This window comes from Eptesicus fuscus, chromosome 11, assembly GCF_027574615.1.
Source record: "Eptesicus fuscus isolate TK198812 chromosome 11, DD_ASM_mEF_20220401, whole genome shotgun sequence".
In the NCBI taxonomy this organism is placed as follows: Eukaryota; Metazoa; Chordata; class Mammalia; order Chiroptera; family Vespertilionidae; genus Eptesicus; species Eptesicus fuscus.
In genome coordinates this window covers 66,232,987-66,250,318 of record NC_072483.1, presented here as the reverse complement: position 1 = coordinate 66,250,318, position 17,332 = coordinate 66,232,987, and the positions used below count along the sequence as shown (strand labels likewise).

General features: G+C 38.6%; 1 protein-coding gene across 6 annotated transcripts in view; it reads left to right on the top strand.

Annotated features, from left to right (window-relative positions):
• The window catches only part of AGFG1 (ArfGAP with FG repeats 1), a 75,737-nt gene that overhangs the window by 38,094 nt on the left and 20,311 nt on the right, over positions 1 to 17,332 (top strand). For all 6 annotated transcript variants that reach the window (XM_054722888.1, XM_054722887.1, XM_054722891.1 and 3 more), the window contains exons 3-5: positions 8,353 to 8,468; positions 11,823 to 11,985; positions 12,995 to 13,145. In XM_054722888.1, the coding sequence (XP_054578863.1) occupies positions 8,353 to 8,468; positions 11,823 to 11,985; positions 12,995 to 13,145 (430 nt within the window). The remainder of the gene's footprint in view (positions 1 to 8,352; positions 8,469 to 11,822; positions 11,986 to 12,994; positions 13,146 to 17,332) is intronic.

Genomic DNA, 17,332 nt, shown 5'->3' with positions numbered 1-17,332 from the left:
AAAACAAACCTAGAATGATGAATATAAATGGCAGGACTGACTAGAGCTTTCTCCTGCATGAGGCACATGGATAGTGTTTTTTTTCTCATTTCAATATATAATGAGTATATATTCTTCAGATAGCCTACTGAGAAATATCTATCAGTTAGTGGTCTAGAACTATAGGATAGTCCTGCAAATATAGTCTGGATGAGTATAGGAAATGTTAACAGTGGACTTGTTTTTCCAGTATATTTAACTTGAATCATTGCATATGTTTGATAAAGGTATTTGAGATATTTTTCTGACTGGATTTTTTTTGGAGAAAATTTTAAGGTAAAAATTGTTTTTTCCTTTTAGTGCAAAGTAATATGTTGATTGTAGAGTTGTGTATAAATTCATGGTAGCTCTCCAGAGAGCCTTTAATGGTATTTCCCATTTGTTAATATTTATTTCTATTCCTTTTTTCTTACCCTCTTCAAAATGTGGATATTAGTTACTTGTTCATGAATTATTCAATTCTTCAAGTGTCCAATTCCTGTATTTTGTGGGCAGTATTATGAAATGGTGTAATTATATCTTACACACAGGAGGAGGCAGTAATCCTCCATCTTTCCATTAAGGAGAAAAAGGACAATAAGAGTCAAATCTAGTTGGATGTATATAGATTGGCTTAATGAAAAAAAAAAGATTTTCTAATTTCAGAGCATCTTTCTGTCCTTTCCATATTTTTATATCTTTCTACATACAGGTTGCAAGCAGTCCTGTCATATTTTATTCTTCGTATACTTATGAAAATAAGTGCCTGAATAAATGAAATATCCATTCCAGCAATTTTCTGCTCTATTTTGCTGTCCCTGAGAGGATTGATTACAAAGCTGTATTATCACTACCCTCATCTATTTTCCTTCTCAAACCTGATATAACACTGTTTTCTTATCTTTTTATATATGAGTAATTGAGAATTGGTAAGGAAATTTCCTGTTTTTGGTGTTCCTAATTGATTTTATTAAATTGTTTGCACTGCATATATTTGTTATGATTTGGGTGCTGTGTTGGAATACCTTTCATCTGCCCTTACAGCTGGAATCTTGACCAGCTCTGGCTCCAGGCAACTAGTTTGTCTGGATACACAAATGGGCTTTCTTGCCTCCTGGCTTCTAGTTGGATCTGGTCTGACTGTGGGGGGACATTGTCAGCAGATCAAAGAAAAGAAGGAGGGAGAGGTTAGGATACTTCTTAACTTGGTTCCTGTGGGACATCCACAGTCTGGCTCATCCTTCCATTGAAAATCACAGCTCCATCAAGTAGTCCTTTTGTTTAAGGTTCTGCTGACCTCTTCCCCCCTCCCTCTCTCCGCCCCTTCCACTGTGGGTGGTGGTTAGGCCCTGCTGTTACTAACCTTGGGGTACAGTACTCACTTGTGATTTCTTCAAAGCCTACCTATGCATTGTAAACAGTCTCTATTAAACTTGACCCAAACCCAGTGTGCCATCTGTTTCCAGTGGCTATCTGATTGATAAGTATACTTTAAAATATTTTAGATTGTCAGTATCTATTACAATTGCAATTCTAAAGTGGATTAGCACTAGAATAAGGAAAATTTATTCTGACAATTTGATGAATTTATTCTCTTAGCTGGTATGTGGCTATTTTTAATTCCACTGTAAGATCCATTTTTGAGTAATATGCTTACTGAACAATTACGGCACTACCCATTGTTTTAAGCATTGTGGGGAATTCAGAAGTAAATAAGATATATTCTCAGGAATTGTAATATAAGGCAGTTTGTAATGAGTTTCATGTGAGAGGCACAAAGTGCTATGGAAGCTTAGAGGAGAGAGATTGTCCCATCAGGACCACTTTGATTCTATCTGCAGCAGGAATAAATGGAGACCCCATTACATTACCTGTGTTTCTTTCTGGTGAGATTTCTACTTCCAGGTCTTGCTTTCTTCATCACTCCATAATCCTTCAGCAGGGCCTAACCACCACCCACAGTGAAAGGGGCGGAGAGGGGGGGGGGAGAGAAGAGGTCAGCAGAACCACTTAAGAGACCAGGCCCCAAAGTAATAAGTAACACTATTTAAAGTTCATTCTATATGCCTGTTCTGAGTGCAAAACATATGTTAACTCATTCCTTCCAACATTCCTGTGAATCAGGTACTATTATTAAACAGAGTTCCCTTGTCTAGGCTTATAACTACCACAACCACTACATTATTCTGTAATTAGGACTGATTATCCACTCCCCCACAGAGGTCATCATAACTAATTCCGTCATTTCAGATGATGGCTTTTAGGTATCTGGGTCCTCAGTGATGTTTCTGGTCCTCCAGGCCCGTGATCCTCAAGTCAATAGATTTTATCACTTGCTGTTTCTTGCTGCAGTCATATCAGGCACTCCCCTCATTGATTATAGATTTAAGCATCTTACGTGTCCTTTTTTCCACTAGTGTAAGTCACTTCTGCCAATTCCAGTGTCCATATAAGCCACATGATTATCATAATCTATAATAATAAAAGGGTAATATGCTAATTAGACCGGATGTCATTCCGGGTGTCCTTCCTGACAACACCAGGGCCAGAGGGAAGCCAGCCCGGGTCCCGGGTCCCGGGTCCCGGGTGCCGGAGGGAAGCCCGTGCCAGCAGCCGGGGGAAGGAAGGCCTACTCTTGCTTGAATTTTCATGCATCGGGCCTCTAGTAATAGATAATTTGATTTCCTGAATTCCTTGACTTCTTATTTCCAGTGAGTTTTCATCCTATTTTAGACTAGATCAGTAACTATATCACCTCTCAGATTTCAAGTTCAAGCATCCTATTCTCTCACCTCTACTGCTTCTTTCTTCCCAGCTCATTCCTCTCATTTTTCTAAGTCAAGCAGTTTTGGGACAACTGTCAGGACCTCCGGCCCACTAAAGTGAAACTTCTTTCTTGTCCATCATTCATCATATTCTCGTGTTTTTTCGTCTACCTTAGATTCCATGGCCTGTTCTAATCATTCCCTTTGAACTCATCATATTTTACTTAATTAAAGCCAACACTCTACCTACTTTGTACCTAAACAGCCAGGTGAGCCTGGAGGAAAACACTATTCTAACTAGTTTCATTTTTAATACTCATGACCACAGATTCTAAATGCTGCCTGCAGTTGTAGTGGATTCACTCTATTCACCTTCAACCTTGACAAGCCTTCCCTTTTGAGTTGATGATGTTTATTATTTTGCTAAAACAAAAAACAAAGAAAGCAAAATAAGCAGAAAATAGAACTTGATACTTTCTTATCAGCAAATCTACAAACCTGAAAGAGCAGTTCTAGGGAGCAGAAACGAACTTTTCAAGGACTAAAATGTGACTGGGTCACAGAAACTATAGACACTGTGTCCCCGGAACACTGTCTCTGTTGAAAGAACCTTGCCTAGTAACAGGTTTAGTGTCTTAAGTAAATTTGAGAAATGCCAGAAGTGTATAGTATATATATATGGAAAGGAAGTTTCCATCTGCTGGCTGAGATTTTTCTAAAGCATTAGTTTGGCCTATTTCACAATCACTTGGCGGGCTTGCTACTTCCAGAGGTTCTGATTTCATAGGTCTCATTGGCTCCTGAAAATTTACATTACAACAAGTTTTTAAGTGACTCAGATGCTACCAGTCCAGGGAATTAAGGAATTCCATTTTGAAAGCCATTTCACTTAACTCCATTGCCAAGAGTGGCAGATAAGGTTTAGGATTTTGAGCAACCTAGAATAGCCTTTGTGGGGTAATGTAGCTAGAAATAAGAGCTAAGAATGTGAAGAAGCTCTGTTAGTGACACAGCATTAATTTGTAGTGGACCCAAGCAGTTAGTTTGAATGATTTTCCCTAGCAGTTTGGCCTATCCAAGAGAAGGAGCAAAACTATCAGCAGTTAGTAAAGAATTTTGCGCAAATCCTACTGGCTGCTCATGTCAAATATCTATAAGTTTACCATCAAGCACTTCATTTTGCTTTGTATTCCCATGATGAGTGCCAAGACAATGACTTTATCATCTGTCTTCAATCTATCTTTTTAAAAAATATATTTGTTATTGTTGATAGTATTGTAGATATGTCCCATTCCCTTCTCCCTGTTCAATCCATCTTTTAAAAATGTGTTTGTATGTTACTTATTATTCACTAGTGGCCTGGTGCATGAAATTTGTGCATGGTGGGGTGGGGGTTGGGGTGTTCCTCAGCCCGGCCTGCACCCTCTCCAATCTGGGACCCCTCGAAGGATGTCCTACTGCCAGTTTACAGGGATCGGGCCTAAACCGGCAGTCGGACATCCTTCTCGCAATTCGGGATTGCTGGCTCCTAACTGCTCACCTGCCTGCCTGCCTGCCTGATTGCCCCTAACCACTCTGCCTGCCAGCCTGCTCACCCCCAACTGCCCCACGCCGCCAGCCTGCTCGCCCCCAAATGCCCCCCCCCACTGCCAGCCTGATCACCCCAAACTGCCCCCCTTGCCAGTGTGCTCATCCCCAACTGCCTCCCCTGCTGACCTGCTCACCCCCAGCTGCCCCCCCACTGCTGGCCTGCTTGCTCCCACCTTCCCTCCTCACTGGCCAGCTTGCCCCCAAATGCCCACTGCTGGCCTGCTCACTCCAAACTGCCCCCCCATCCCGCTGTCCTGATCACCTCCAACTGACCCCCACTGACGGCCTGTTCACCCCCAACTGGCCCTCCTGCTGGTCTGCTTACCCCCACCAGCCTGATCACCCATAACTGCCATCCCATCCTGGCCTGATCACCCACAACTGCCCTCCCCTCTTGGCCTCTGACCGCCTCTACCTCGGCCCCGCCATCATGGCTTTGTCCAGAAGAAAGTCCAGAAGGTCTCCTGGAAGGTCTCCCAGTCTAATTAGCATATTACCCTTTTATTAGTATAGATAGAGACCTGGTGCACGGGTGGGGGCAGGCTGGTTTGCCCTGAAGGGTGTCCCGGGTCAGGGTGGGGGTCCTGCTGGGGTGCCTGGACAGCCTGGGTGAGGGGCTGATGGCTGTTTGCAGGCTGGCCACAGCCCTCGGCTACCCAAGCTCCCAGCCCCTCCTTTTTTGCTTTTTTTTTTTTTCAGCGCCTCCTTGAGCGGAGGCCAGGGCTGGCTGGAAGCAGGTATCTGGGATTTATTTATCTTCTATATTTGAAACTTTGTAGCCTTGAGCGGAGGCCAGAGCTGGCCAGGGCGGGCGGGAAGCTTGGCTTCCTCCATTGCCGGGGGCAACCCAAGCCTCCTGCTCACTTCAGCTCCGTGGTCGCCACCATCTTGGTCGGGTTAATTTGCATACTCGCTCCTGATTGGCTGGTGGGCGTGGCTTGTGGGCATAGCGGAGGTACGGTCAATTTGCTTGTTTTTCTTTTATTAGATAGGATTAACTAGAGGCCTGGTGCATGAATTTGTGCACCAGTGGGGTCCCCAGCCTGGCCTGTGGGATCGGGCTGAAACCAGCTCTCCGACATCCCCCGGGTCCCAGATTGCAAGAGGGTACAGACCAGGCCGAGGGATCCCACCGAGATGCACAATCGGGGCCTGGGAGGGACGCAGGTGGTTGGCCAGCTGGGGAGGGACTATAGGAGGGCTCCAGGGCATGTCCGGTCCATCTCACTCAGTCCTGATCGGCCGGACCCCAGCAGCAAGCTAACCTACTGGTTGGAGCGTCTGCCCCCTGGTCGTCAGTGCATGTCATAGTAAGCGGTTGAGCAGCCTTAGCATATCATTAGCATATTATACTTTGATTGGGTGAATGGACGACCGGACACTTAGCATATTAGGCTTTTATTATAAAGGACTGTTTTTATATGTGGTAGTTAACAGGGGTTTTGGAATGTAAAGTCTAAATGTTTATGGTATTTGGTATCCTGAACTAATTCTGTGAGTTACAGTTAATAATTCTTTGGGCAAATGACTACCATATCTCTTGTTTTCTTGTTTGGGAATTTTTAAAATAGAAAAATTAGCCTGGCTAGTGTAGCTCAGTGGTTGAGTGTCGACCCATTAACCAAGAGGTCACTGGTTTGATTCCTGGTCACAGCACATGCCTAGGTTTCAGGCTTGATCCCCAAAAGGGGGTGTGGAGGAGTTGCTGATCAATAATGTTTCTCTTTCATCTATGTTTCTGGCTCTCTATCCCTCTCCCTTCTTCTCTCTCTAAAAATCAATGGAAACATTTTTTTAAAAAATAGAAGAATTAGAAACTTCCACTTTTCCCATTTTGAATGTAACTGTAAAGTCACAGAATCTTTTAAAATTACATTTTTGGGGAATTATTAGTCAATTTTCTGGCTAAGGACAGTCTCTTGTGGTTCTTTTTAAGTAGCTAAATACTATTGCAGAAGCTGGGTCACTACAGGGTTTATGGCATTTCTGGCAGTAAGTTGCATTACCATTCCTGGGTGTCTGCACTTTTTTTTTTTTTGCCTCTTAAATGTTTTTATAATGAGATTTCATCTTAGCCCAGGCCTCGCAGTGACGTGTCAGCTTTTCTGCCTTAATGAGGTTATAGTAGTATTTGTATTGAAGGAGCCAGAAGAAATGTTTTGAAACATGGTTGGTATTTGATAAGAAAAGGGGTGAGTCTTTTTTCCTGTCCTCCCTTACCCACTTCAGTGAGCAGGTAAGATTGAGAAAGATGCTGCATTTCCTTCTCTGATTTCTCAAATTTCTGTCAAGCTTTTGAAGCTAGATACTGTGTTCTTTTTGCAGTATTAAAATTGGTATTCTTCAAAATAATACAATTTTGGAAACTTGTGGACTTGTTTTTATAGCTTTATTGAGGAATAATTAATTACAAGAACTTGTACTTATTTCCAGTGTCTAATTTGAAGAGTTTTGACATATGTGAAGCCATGACTACAATGATAAGATAGCACACATTTTTATCATTCCCAAGGGTTTTTTTTTTCTGTCCCTTTGTAATGTATCCATTTGATCTGCTTTCCATCACTATAGATGAGTTATATTTTCTAAAAATTTAAATGAATAGAATCATACAGTATGTACTTTTGGGGGTGGATGTCTGACTTCCGTCAATCAGCATAATTATCTTGAGGTTTATTTATGTACTTGTTTGAATCAATAGTTCTTTTTACTGCTGATGAGTCTCCTATTTGGATATTCCAAAATTTATCTATTTACCTGTTGATGGACATTTGGGTTATTTTATTAACAGTTTAGAGGTATTATCAACAATGCTGCTGTGGACATTTGTGTACAGATCTGAGTGTGGACATGTGCTTTTATTTTTCTTGGATAGATACTTAGTAATGGGATTGCAGGGCCATATGGTAGGTGTATGTTTAACTTTTAAGAGATTGCCAACTTTCTCAAAGTGGTTGTACCATTTTACATTCTTGAGAGTTCCTAGTGTTCCACATTCTCACTAATACAAGATAAGGTCAATCTTTTTATTTTTAGCCATTCTAGTAGTATCTGTGTAGTGGGATCTCAGTGTTGTTTAATTGCATTTTCCATATGACTAATGGTGTTGGGCTGCATTTTGGTAAAGTGGTTATAAAATTTTCCCATTCTTTTAAACAATTTTTTGTCTTTATTATAATTGAGTTTTAAGAAAATTTTTGTATTTTCTGCATTCAAGTTTCTTCAAGTTCTTACATGTTTTGCAAATACTTTTTATGAGTTGGTAGCTTGCCTTTTCAATATATTAGTTTTTTGAAGAGCAACTTAATTTTGATGAAGACTACTTTGTAAAATTTTCTTCATTGTTTTCTTTATGCTTTTGCGTCCTATTTGAGTTCTTCATCATTTCATTTCTTTGATTTGTCTAAAAAGTTAAATAGCTCAGGTTCTCATTTTTTAGCCATTAGGAGGAAAAAATGCATAGGAGGCAACTATACAGCTAGAGTTGTATCTGCCTTATATTTCTGTTGTTGTTATTCTTTACTAGCAAATTGTTTATGATTCTAGTAATTTTTGTTTGTTCTTTTTGGTTGATTTTTGAACCTATCAAGGATTTTTGAAATTGCTACGGGTCTAGTTTATTCTGTTTTATGGAGTGAGGTAACTGAGGTTCATAAAGGGTACATGGTTTGCTAAGAGCTTATAGTCTTGATCGTTCCAACAACAAAAAATCCCAGGTCCTCTCCAATCCCATTTCACTATTTGTTTCCCTATGAAGTGCTGTTCTTTATGATGCTGTTCCTAAGATTTTACTGTACACTGTAACAATAAATTCAGTTCATTTGTTGCCTCTTCATTTCTCATTGTAATAAATATTCTCGTTGAAAGCAGTATTATTACAATTAAGTAGGTTAGTTTTTTGAGAGATAATAATTGTCCCTTTACATTTCATTAAGTGAAGATGTTGATTTATAACACTTTTTTTTAATTCTTTCCAAAGGTCTGTAAACAGATTTGGCTAGGATTATTTGATGATAGATCTTCAGCAATTCCAGACTTCAGGGATCCACAAAAAGTGAAAGAGTTCCTACAAGAAAAATATGAAAAGAAAAGATGGTGAGTGAATAGTTTGTATTTAGAGCAAAGGTTTTCCAAATTATATTAATTATGGGTAAGATTAGTCTGACATAAGGAAGGAAAGAAGGGAGGGAGGTAGGAAGGAAATAGGCAGGTTAGGTAGATAGGAAATAAAGGAATAGGTGGGTAGGTAGATAGATACCCATTATACTTTGGCTTTTTATTGGATTTGGTTTCCAAAAACCTTTATTTCTACTTTATCTTAACTCAGCAGCCTGTTCCTTGTAATTACCAGGCCTCCTACCCTTTTTTTGAAAGTTAGGGATCCTTCCTTTGAATCCTTCTGTAGCCCCGTTAGCTTCCTTAGATACTTTTAGTCTTATAAAGCCTTTCTTAATATCTTTATTTAGCAAGTATTTATTTAGATTCTTCTGTATACTAACTAAGCACTATGCTAAAGCTCTCATGTGGTCCACTCACAATCTATCCACTTAACTGCAGCTTTCAGTAAGTCTTTGCTCAAAACATCCCTTACTTCCCATCCAAGAAATCATTTTACTACCTGGTTAAGAAGGGAGCCTTTATACCCCCCTCACTCTATCAGATGGTAAATTTTAAAATTAAATAAAATAGGTTGGACATGTGGCTAGTAAACCCCTTAAAGCAGAACAGGGTGGAGCTAGAGTTTACTTTGGGCTCTTAATTTTTAGCTATATGAGCACAACTTAAGTCAATTTATTGAGACTCATTAATGATGAATTCTTAGTTTCTTTATCAATATTCAGTAGTGTATATTTTTCCTTACGGGGATGGCTAAGAAGATGAAGGAGAGAGTAACAAATGAAATAGATAACGAAGAGATAAATGGCTTATTGTTTTCTGAGGAGCTGTATTTTGACCCAGAGAATGATACGGTCAAGAGCCTGTTTTGGTCCTGAGGGAATACTTGCTGTGGTTTTTAAGTGAAGTGTCTCTACCTGTATTCATTGAGCACATTAGAAAGAAGTAGCTCTGATTTTAGTGCTCTGCGAACTTTGTATTCTTACTGTTCTTTTGAGGAGACTGCATTTTGCAAGGCAAGATTAGCCTGGGCTATATTCAGCAGCACTAGATACCATTAGGTGTGAATGTAGATAAAATATACCAGTAAAAATTAGTTGAGGAAAATTTTAGAAAATGGGGTGACAGTGAAAGCATGGTGTCATAAATGATTCTTTTAAAATGATATATGTAATTATATTTTTACCACTTTAGTTAATTTCCTAGAGACCTTCCACCCCATAATGTATTCTTCTTATATAGCCCTGGCCTAATTTTTTATTTTCTCAGTAGTTTTACTAATTCAGAATATTAGTTTGAATAGGACTTAGCTGGAATTTGAGATAGTTTACCTTCAGTTAGCAAGATAATTTTGTGTGAATAAGAGTCAATAGAAATAAAACCATATATTTCCCCAAATTTATAATAATAATAGTAAACAATAATGAAATTTACCCATTCAAAATATAATCCAAGTAACTGTAAACCTCAAGTAATTATAATTTGTGTTATTTTTTTTTTCTGCCCTAAGAAACAGGATAGTAGTAACAAGATTAACAGTAAATGAGAATTTTAATTGCTGGGTGGGAAGGGGGAGTGACCATTCAGGAGGGCCAGGGGCTGTGCATTTTAAAGCCATGCTCCTCACACCTGTGACATGTAACTAGAGAACAGTGCAGTTGGTTTTTAATAAGGCATAAGAGCTCTCCAAATGCAGACTTCCTAAAAATCCCTACTTTGAGCAACTATTCTTAAAACAATAAGACTATTGTCACCTAAAGGGATTTTAAATAGTTCTTTTGACCAATTTTCAAACTTTTCCTATGTTATACGTTTAGCTTATTACTTTTAGTCAGATGAGTCTTTTGAACTAAGTGCTAGTATTTGGTTTTATCCTTTGATAAGATGTGGCTGTACTCAAAAATTGATATCATCAGTGGTTTGCCAAATTATAGGAAAGCATAACTTCCTCTATTCATTGTCATATTCCATCATCTCCCATTTACTGGAAAAAGCAAAGCAGTTTTATTTTTTGTGATTAATGTGTAATTTGATAGTAGCTAACACTTAACGTAGCTAACACCTATATCAGGAACTGTTCCAAGTACTTTACAAATGTTAACTCGTTTTTGCTTCACAGCAACCATATCTTCACTTTATAGATGAGAAATCCTAGGCACCAAGAGTTGAAGTAGTTTGCCTTAGGTTTCACAGCTATTGAGTAGTGGAGCTGGGATTTGAACTGTCTCTGGAATGGATATGTGCTCTTAACCGTTTTTTCAGCTTTCTCCACCTACCTGAAAAGAGGGTTGGGGAGGAAGGAGAAAACCCAGATATACAAGGAGTGAAAAAGCTCTCACATATTCCTAACTCTAGAGATCAGCATTGCCGATATTGGGGCATTATATTTTTACTGCCTTTCTTTTCTTTCTTTACTCCCTTCCTCCTGTGAATCTGTATTTACACAACTGGGATCAAACCTGAAAGACCGTAAAGTAACCTGGACATCTTTCTGTGTCAAAAGAATAGCTGTGTATTGTTACATTAAGCAGATTTAAGAGTGCTGTGGTAACATACATGTACATGTATCTGTGTACACTCATTCAGTTAATTCCTAAGGATGAGTTCTGCAGAGGCATTTCTGGGGCACAGAGCATACCTAGTAACATATTTTAATAGATAGCAACAAAATTTGTAACGTTTACACTCACATCAAATGCTAATGAATTAGGTTAAAAGTGTTTTCATTTCTATATCTCCCTTTGTGAGTTGCTTCTGCCCATTTAAAAATCGGGCTGTTGACCTTATTCTTATAGATTTGTAATAAGCCTTTATATTTTAGACTTAACTGTAATGTTTTCCCTGCTTTCTGTTCTGTTTCCAAATGTTACTTATGATCTTAAAATACTTTAGTTTTAAAAAATTTAATTATAATATTAACTATTCATCACGATTGGTCTGCTGTCTTATAAAAAAGCAGTTAACTTATTTTGTTTATCTTAGAAAAACTAAGTAAATTACAAGAGGATTTTCAAAAAATTTATTGGTTTTTAGGGAGGGAAGTAGAAAGGGAGAGTGAGAGAGAAAGAGAAACATCAATTTTTGTTCCATTTACTTATACATTCAGTGGTTGATTCTTGTATGTGCCTTGAGTGCAGATTGAACTCACAAACTTGGTGTACCGGGACAGGATGATGTAACTATCTGAGCTACCAAAACAGGGCCCTAGAGGGATTTGAAATAAGATTAATATCAACATTCATGCAAAATTAGAATTTTGTTTATCATTTTTGAGTATGACATTTCCTAAATTTTTCTTAATTAACTACCTGTTCAACTTTTCATGTGTTTTAGGTATGTCCCACCAGAACAAGCCAAAGTAGTGGCATCTGTTCATGCATCTATTTCAGGCTCCTCTGCCAGTAGCACAAGCAGCACACCTGAGGTCAAACCACTGAAATCTCTTTTAGGAGATTCAGCACCAGCCCTGCACCTAAATAAGGGCACACCTAGTCAGGTGAGTAGTCATTAAGTCTTTGTAGAGGCTTCTACTTGAGGACTGAATGCCATGAATTTGAGACTTTTTAAAAAACAATAGTATAACTTTGTATGCCAGTAGCATTATGTGCCAGTGGTTTATATTACATTAAAGCATTGTTGGTTAAGTGGTTGGAATGTGTATTTATTTGCTCCTTTGCTGTTGCTAATATGAATTTCTTTGAATTCTCCACAGCTTTGTGAAGGTCTACAGGAATATTGCTATAGCTATCTGTTATATAATATACATTATAAAACATGAATCTGTGATAACCATCAGAGTCAGAACAATATAGCCTCTGTGATGTACTTTTATAGGAAAGGATTTCTCAAGCAATGTAATCCCCCCCCATGCCCGATTTGTAAAGCACAGGTGTCTTTGCATTGCAGTATATATCTTATTCTAAAAAACTGAATAGACTGAAAGTTTTTGATAAGTGGTACCTAAAGTTTGTACTTCTGTACTTCATTACAGTTGACTGAGCTGTGACAAATCTGTTACTGTGTGACATTACAGCGTCTACCCTACACAAGAATGATTCTGAGGCATGGTACTATTTGAATTAAATCCCACTCTTTTAATAATGCATACTAGGGCATTTGGATAAATTGCTCTGTTTTACAGAAAGTTTGAGTGAAAAATGAAGAGAGGGGTTAAGCCAGTATTTTGTAACTCTTCTTATGTATAAAGGATGTATTCTGTGAAAGTCTTATCGCTGGCTTAGCAGTAAGTCCATCCTTTCTTGTGAGGTGTGATCACTATTGTAATTGTGTTTCTTTGCTTTTGACTCTGTAATTAAAATTGAGAGATAATTTAGGAATAGATAGTGAAAATTGGTGCTTTTTAAAAAATATCAAAGTACCAAAACCACAAATAGAAGACTGTGTAATTTTTAAACTGTGTTTTAAGCTTGATTAGTTGGGAATAGTGTGGTAAAAATTTAGCAGATCTGACTGGAAACTCTTTATAGCTAATATGTGGTTTATAGTCCCCTGTTGTAGGTCGCTCTCAAGGACAGCAGCAGGAAAAGAAGTTTGACCTTTTAAGTGATCTTGGCTCAGACATATTTGCTGCTCCAGCTTCTCAGTCATCAGCTACAGCCAATTTTGCTAACTTTGCACATTTCAACAGTCATGTAGGTAAGTGTTTTTTCCCCCAAGAACTTTTATTACAGATGTGTATAAAACACCAAAAACAACCTTTTTTGTTTGTTTTGATAATCCTCACCCGAGGATATTTTTTTTTCTTTTTTTTTTTTTTAGGGTGAGTGTAAGGGAGGGAGGGAAGGGGGAGAGCAATACATTGATGTGAAAGAAACACATCTGTTGGTTGCCTCCTGCATGCGCCCCAACCAGGTCTGGGGATGGAACCTGCAACCAGGTATGTGCCCTTGACCAGGAATCAAATCTGCAGCCCTTTGGTGTTTGGGCTGATGGCACTCTAACCACTTAGCCACTCTGGCTAGTGCAATAACCTTTTATTTTTTATTTTATTTATTTTTTAACTTAAATACCAGGAAACATATTCTGTTGAGAATGTTTGATCACTCATACCTGTTGAGGTGTATAAATCATGTAGCCCTCCCTGGTACTTTTTAATCACAAAAGAGACTATACTTAATGTCAGGTATTGACATGACTTCTTTCCATAGAACACTAAGGAAAGACAATTAAATATTTTTAACCCTTTGATAGGGACAGTTTCAGATATTCAGAAATGATCAGATAATATAACCTTCATGTACTCATCACTTAATGGCTATCTGGTTTTATTTCTCATTCTAGTCATTTCTTCTCAAGTTATTTTGAAGCAAATTTAGACATATTAATTTATTCTTCAATACCTATTTTATATGTATCTATAAAATAAGACTTCCTTTGTCAAACATAATCCTAGTAGTATTACCAATCCCTAAATAATAATAATAACAATAATAATCTATATATATAAAAGCCTAAGCAACCAAATGACTGGTCGCTATGACACGCACTGACCACTAGGGGGCAGACACTCAACACAGGAGCTGCCACTTGATGTTAGTGCGCTCCCACAGTGGGAGCTCCGCTCAGCTGACTAACCCGTCCTGGCGGCAGCCACTCACTCCCTCAGTAGTTCTGCAGTTCCAATCTCTGGAGAAGGGCCCAGCACCAGTGGACCTGCGCCGCCAACACGATCCTGACAGGATCCTGACAGCGCCGCCAGCCTCCTAGAAGTTGGCCTTGGGCACTGCGGCCACTTCCCTTCCTAGACACTCTGCCAGGAAGAAATGATATAAAAGCGGCTGCCAGGTGGCTCCCGACAACCAGCGTGAACATCAGCTGGATGCATCCGGATCCCAGGCCAGCAAGGGCATCCCACCGCCCGCTGGAGGGCCGATCGCATCCCAGCCCTGCACCCCCCCTTGGGATGGGCGCCAGACACAGGGCTCACAGCTGGCGAACGCAGCTGCTGCGGTGCAAGCCTCTCCTGATCACAAGCCTCTCCTGATCAGGACTGACAGGGCGCGAGCCTGCGGCAGTTGTAGTGGGGCCGGGATGAGCAGGAGCAGCAGGCGGCGTTGGACTGCGGGTTTTGGCCTGATCCCCACAGGCCACCTCAAGTAGCAATGCCCGGCTTCCTCTCCCTAGTGACTAGCCTCCTTGGAGTTTCTTCAACCCAGGAACACGACTTGCTTTATAGCCAGGTGGAAACATATTACACTGTAACCAAATGTCTGTGATGTATTTTCCCATGCCTCATCTCATTTGATCCTCACAGAAGTCCTGGAGTAGGTAGATAGGAGACTCAGTGGAATCCTATTTTGTTTTCATTAGCCGGAAAATGGAGATTTAGAAAGTTTAGCAACTTGACCCGATTGAAAAGAAGTAAGAAATGGTGGACCTTGAAAACAACAACTTCAGGTTTTCTCACTGCACAGAATATAGTCAAACACTGCTGCAGTTAAATATTTTACCCTTTGTTCTCCCTGCATGATCTACAATAATAATGTGCTTCGTGTTGATATTTATTGCTGTGTTGCTGACAATTACCTGAAAGGGAAGATGGGGTGCTTCACTGGGCTGGAAAAAGTTTAGCTAAATCAGAAAGCAGGTTTAATTAAGCAAGTTTGTTCTATATCTATAAAGGCTAAGTTGACTTGCTCATGCACGATACATATAAAACTCTCACTGGCACCAAACATGCGTGTGTTTCCATCTGTCATTGTCGATCGTGAATTTGGTTGACACTTTATATTATAGAGAAGGGCGAATAGTGATATTAAAATACTTCTTTTAATTAATTTCCCTTCAATGTGCACAAATTCGTGCACTGGGCCACTAGTAATAATAATAATTCATTAGTATTCAAATTTCCATTCCAGTTCAATCACACATACACAGTTTTTTTCAGATCAGGTTTCAAGTAAGGTCTGCACATAGCAATTGTGAGATGTCTCTTAGCCTATAGGTTCTTCCTCTATCCCTTTTTTCTTTGTAATTTATTTGTTTAAGAAATTAGGTTATTTGTCCTGTTGAGTTTTGGGCAGTCTGAGTTTGTTGATTGTACCACTGTGGGGTCCTTTATCAGGTTTCTGACTTCTGTATTTTCTGTAAATTGATAGATACTTGATCTGTTACTGTTTCTTTTTTATTTCTTTTTTATAAAATGTATTTTTATTGATTTCAGAGAGGAAGGGAGAAGGAGAGCTAGAAACATCAATGATGAGAGAGAATCATTGATCGGCTCCTCCTGCACACCCACTACTGGGTATTGAGCCCGCAACCAGGCATGTTCCCTTGACCCGAATCAAACCTGGGACCCTTCAGGCTGCAGGCCAGTGCTCTATCTACTGAGCCAAACCAGCTAGGGCCGGTTCTTTCTTAGAGCACAGTGGTGGTGGAGGGGGCAAACCTGCTACTTAGGGTTTAAGAGGCACATAATATTGATTGCCTGGTTTGGTAATATTAGCTCTTGATGCCCAATACTGGGATCTGTTATGCAAAATTGTGATATTCTAAATATATCATTCCTTTATCAGCTGAAGTACTTCTTTAAAAAACTTTATCTTCCACAAATATGCATGCAGTTAGAAACAATTTACTTACTTATGATAGTTATTTTATTAAATAAACATATCATAAAACCTATGAACTATAAACGGTAATTAAATTTTGTCATAGCTTATACCAGAGGTGTCAAACTCAATTGCCTTGCTACCCAGTTAAACACAGATGAGTAATACAGTACAGTGTGTAAGAAACCATGGTGCCCTTTATAAAGGAGGATGTTTTAATCTCCTGTTACCACACGGAAATACAGGTTCAGGATTACTAATATGTTAATTTTCTTTTAAGAAAAGCCAGCAATCGTATTTAAAGTAAAATGTTCTCTTTTGAAATGTTGGAAATTGATGGAAAAAATTTAAATTTTTTCATAGGTGAAACAAAGTGTATCTGTCAGCTGAATATGATGAGGGCTGTTCAATTCCATCTCATCCTTTCTCATGAGTACCTGTTTCTTGTTGAAAAAGAAACACAGCTCTCAGCAAGATTCAGGGTCATTAATTTGTTACCTTAAATTTTTAACTTAGTCGACTCCTTTGGACTTTTTGAAATAAAATTATTTAAAACATGTCTGTCACATTCTCTTTTGTTTGGAGATTGCTTAAGGTTCCAGATAGTAATTTTTATATTATTAAATTTATTAGAGCTTAATTACCAAAGTCGTGTTTACCAAAGTTTTATTCCACAGTACTTAGAAATTTTAAAAGTCATTATAACCAGTTGCTGAAGACTGAATAGATATAGGGTCTACAAATAAAAATGGATAGAAATTTCACAAAGAATTAATGTGTTTAGTGCTCTGGTTGGAAAACACTGGGAAAATGTATTGAACTGATTTTTTTCCTAACGATGTTTGAAAAGTCAAATGAATATTTTCCCCTTTTTAAGTTATAAATATAAGCATAGAATATATATTATATACTATATATTCATACATGTTTGAGGTTATAAAGGATAAACTACCTTAGGGACCTAATTCCTATTTCTACAAGGGACAGATATGTTTCATTTGTTCTCAAATGTATAATTAAATTATTTAAAAAACTAAGAAGTTTACCTTTTGGAATATATTCATTCTAAATTTGTGAATTTTCTATACCATGTTCTCTATTTGTTTGGTTTATATTTGCATTATCTATATGTATATTATATATTTTGCCCTTATAGTAGGATTTTTAAAATTTTTTTTTTTTGCCTAGTATTTCAAAACTCTTGAAGAATTTCTATTGTCTCATAAATTGTAGAATCATAATGCTGGATTTGTAAGTGGAGACCATCTAGTG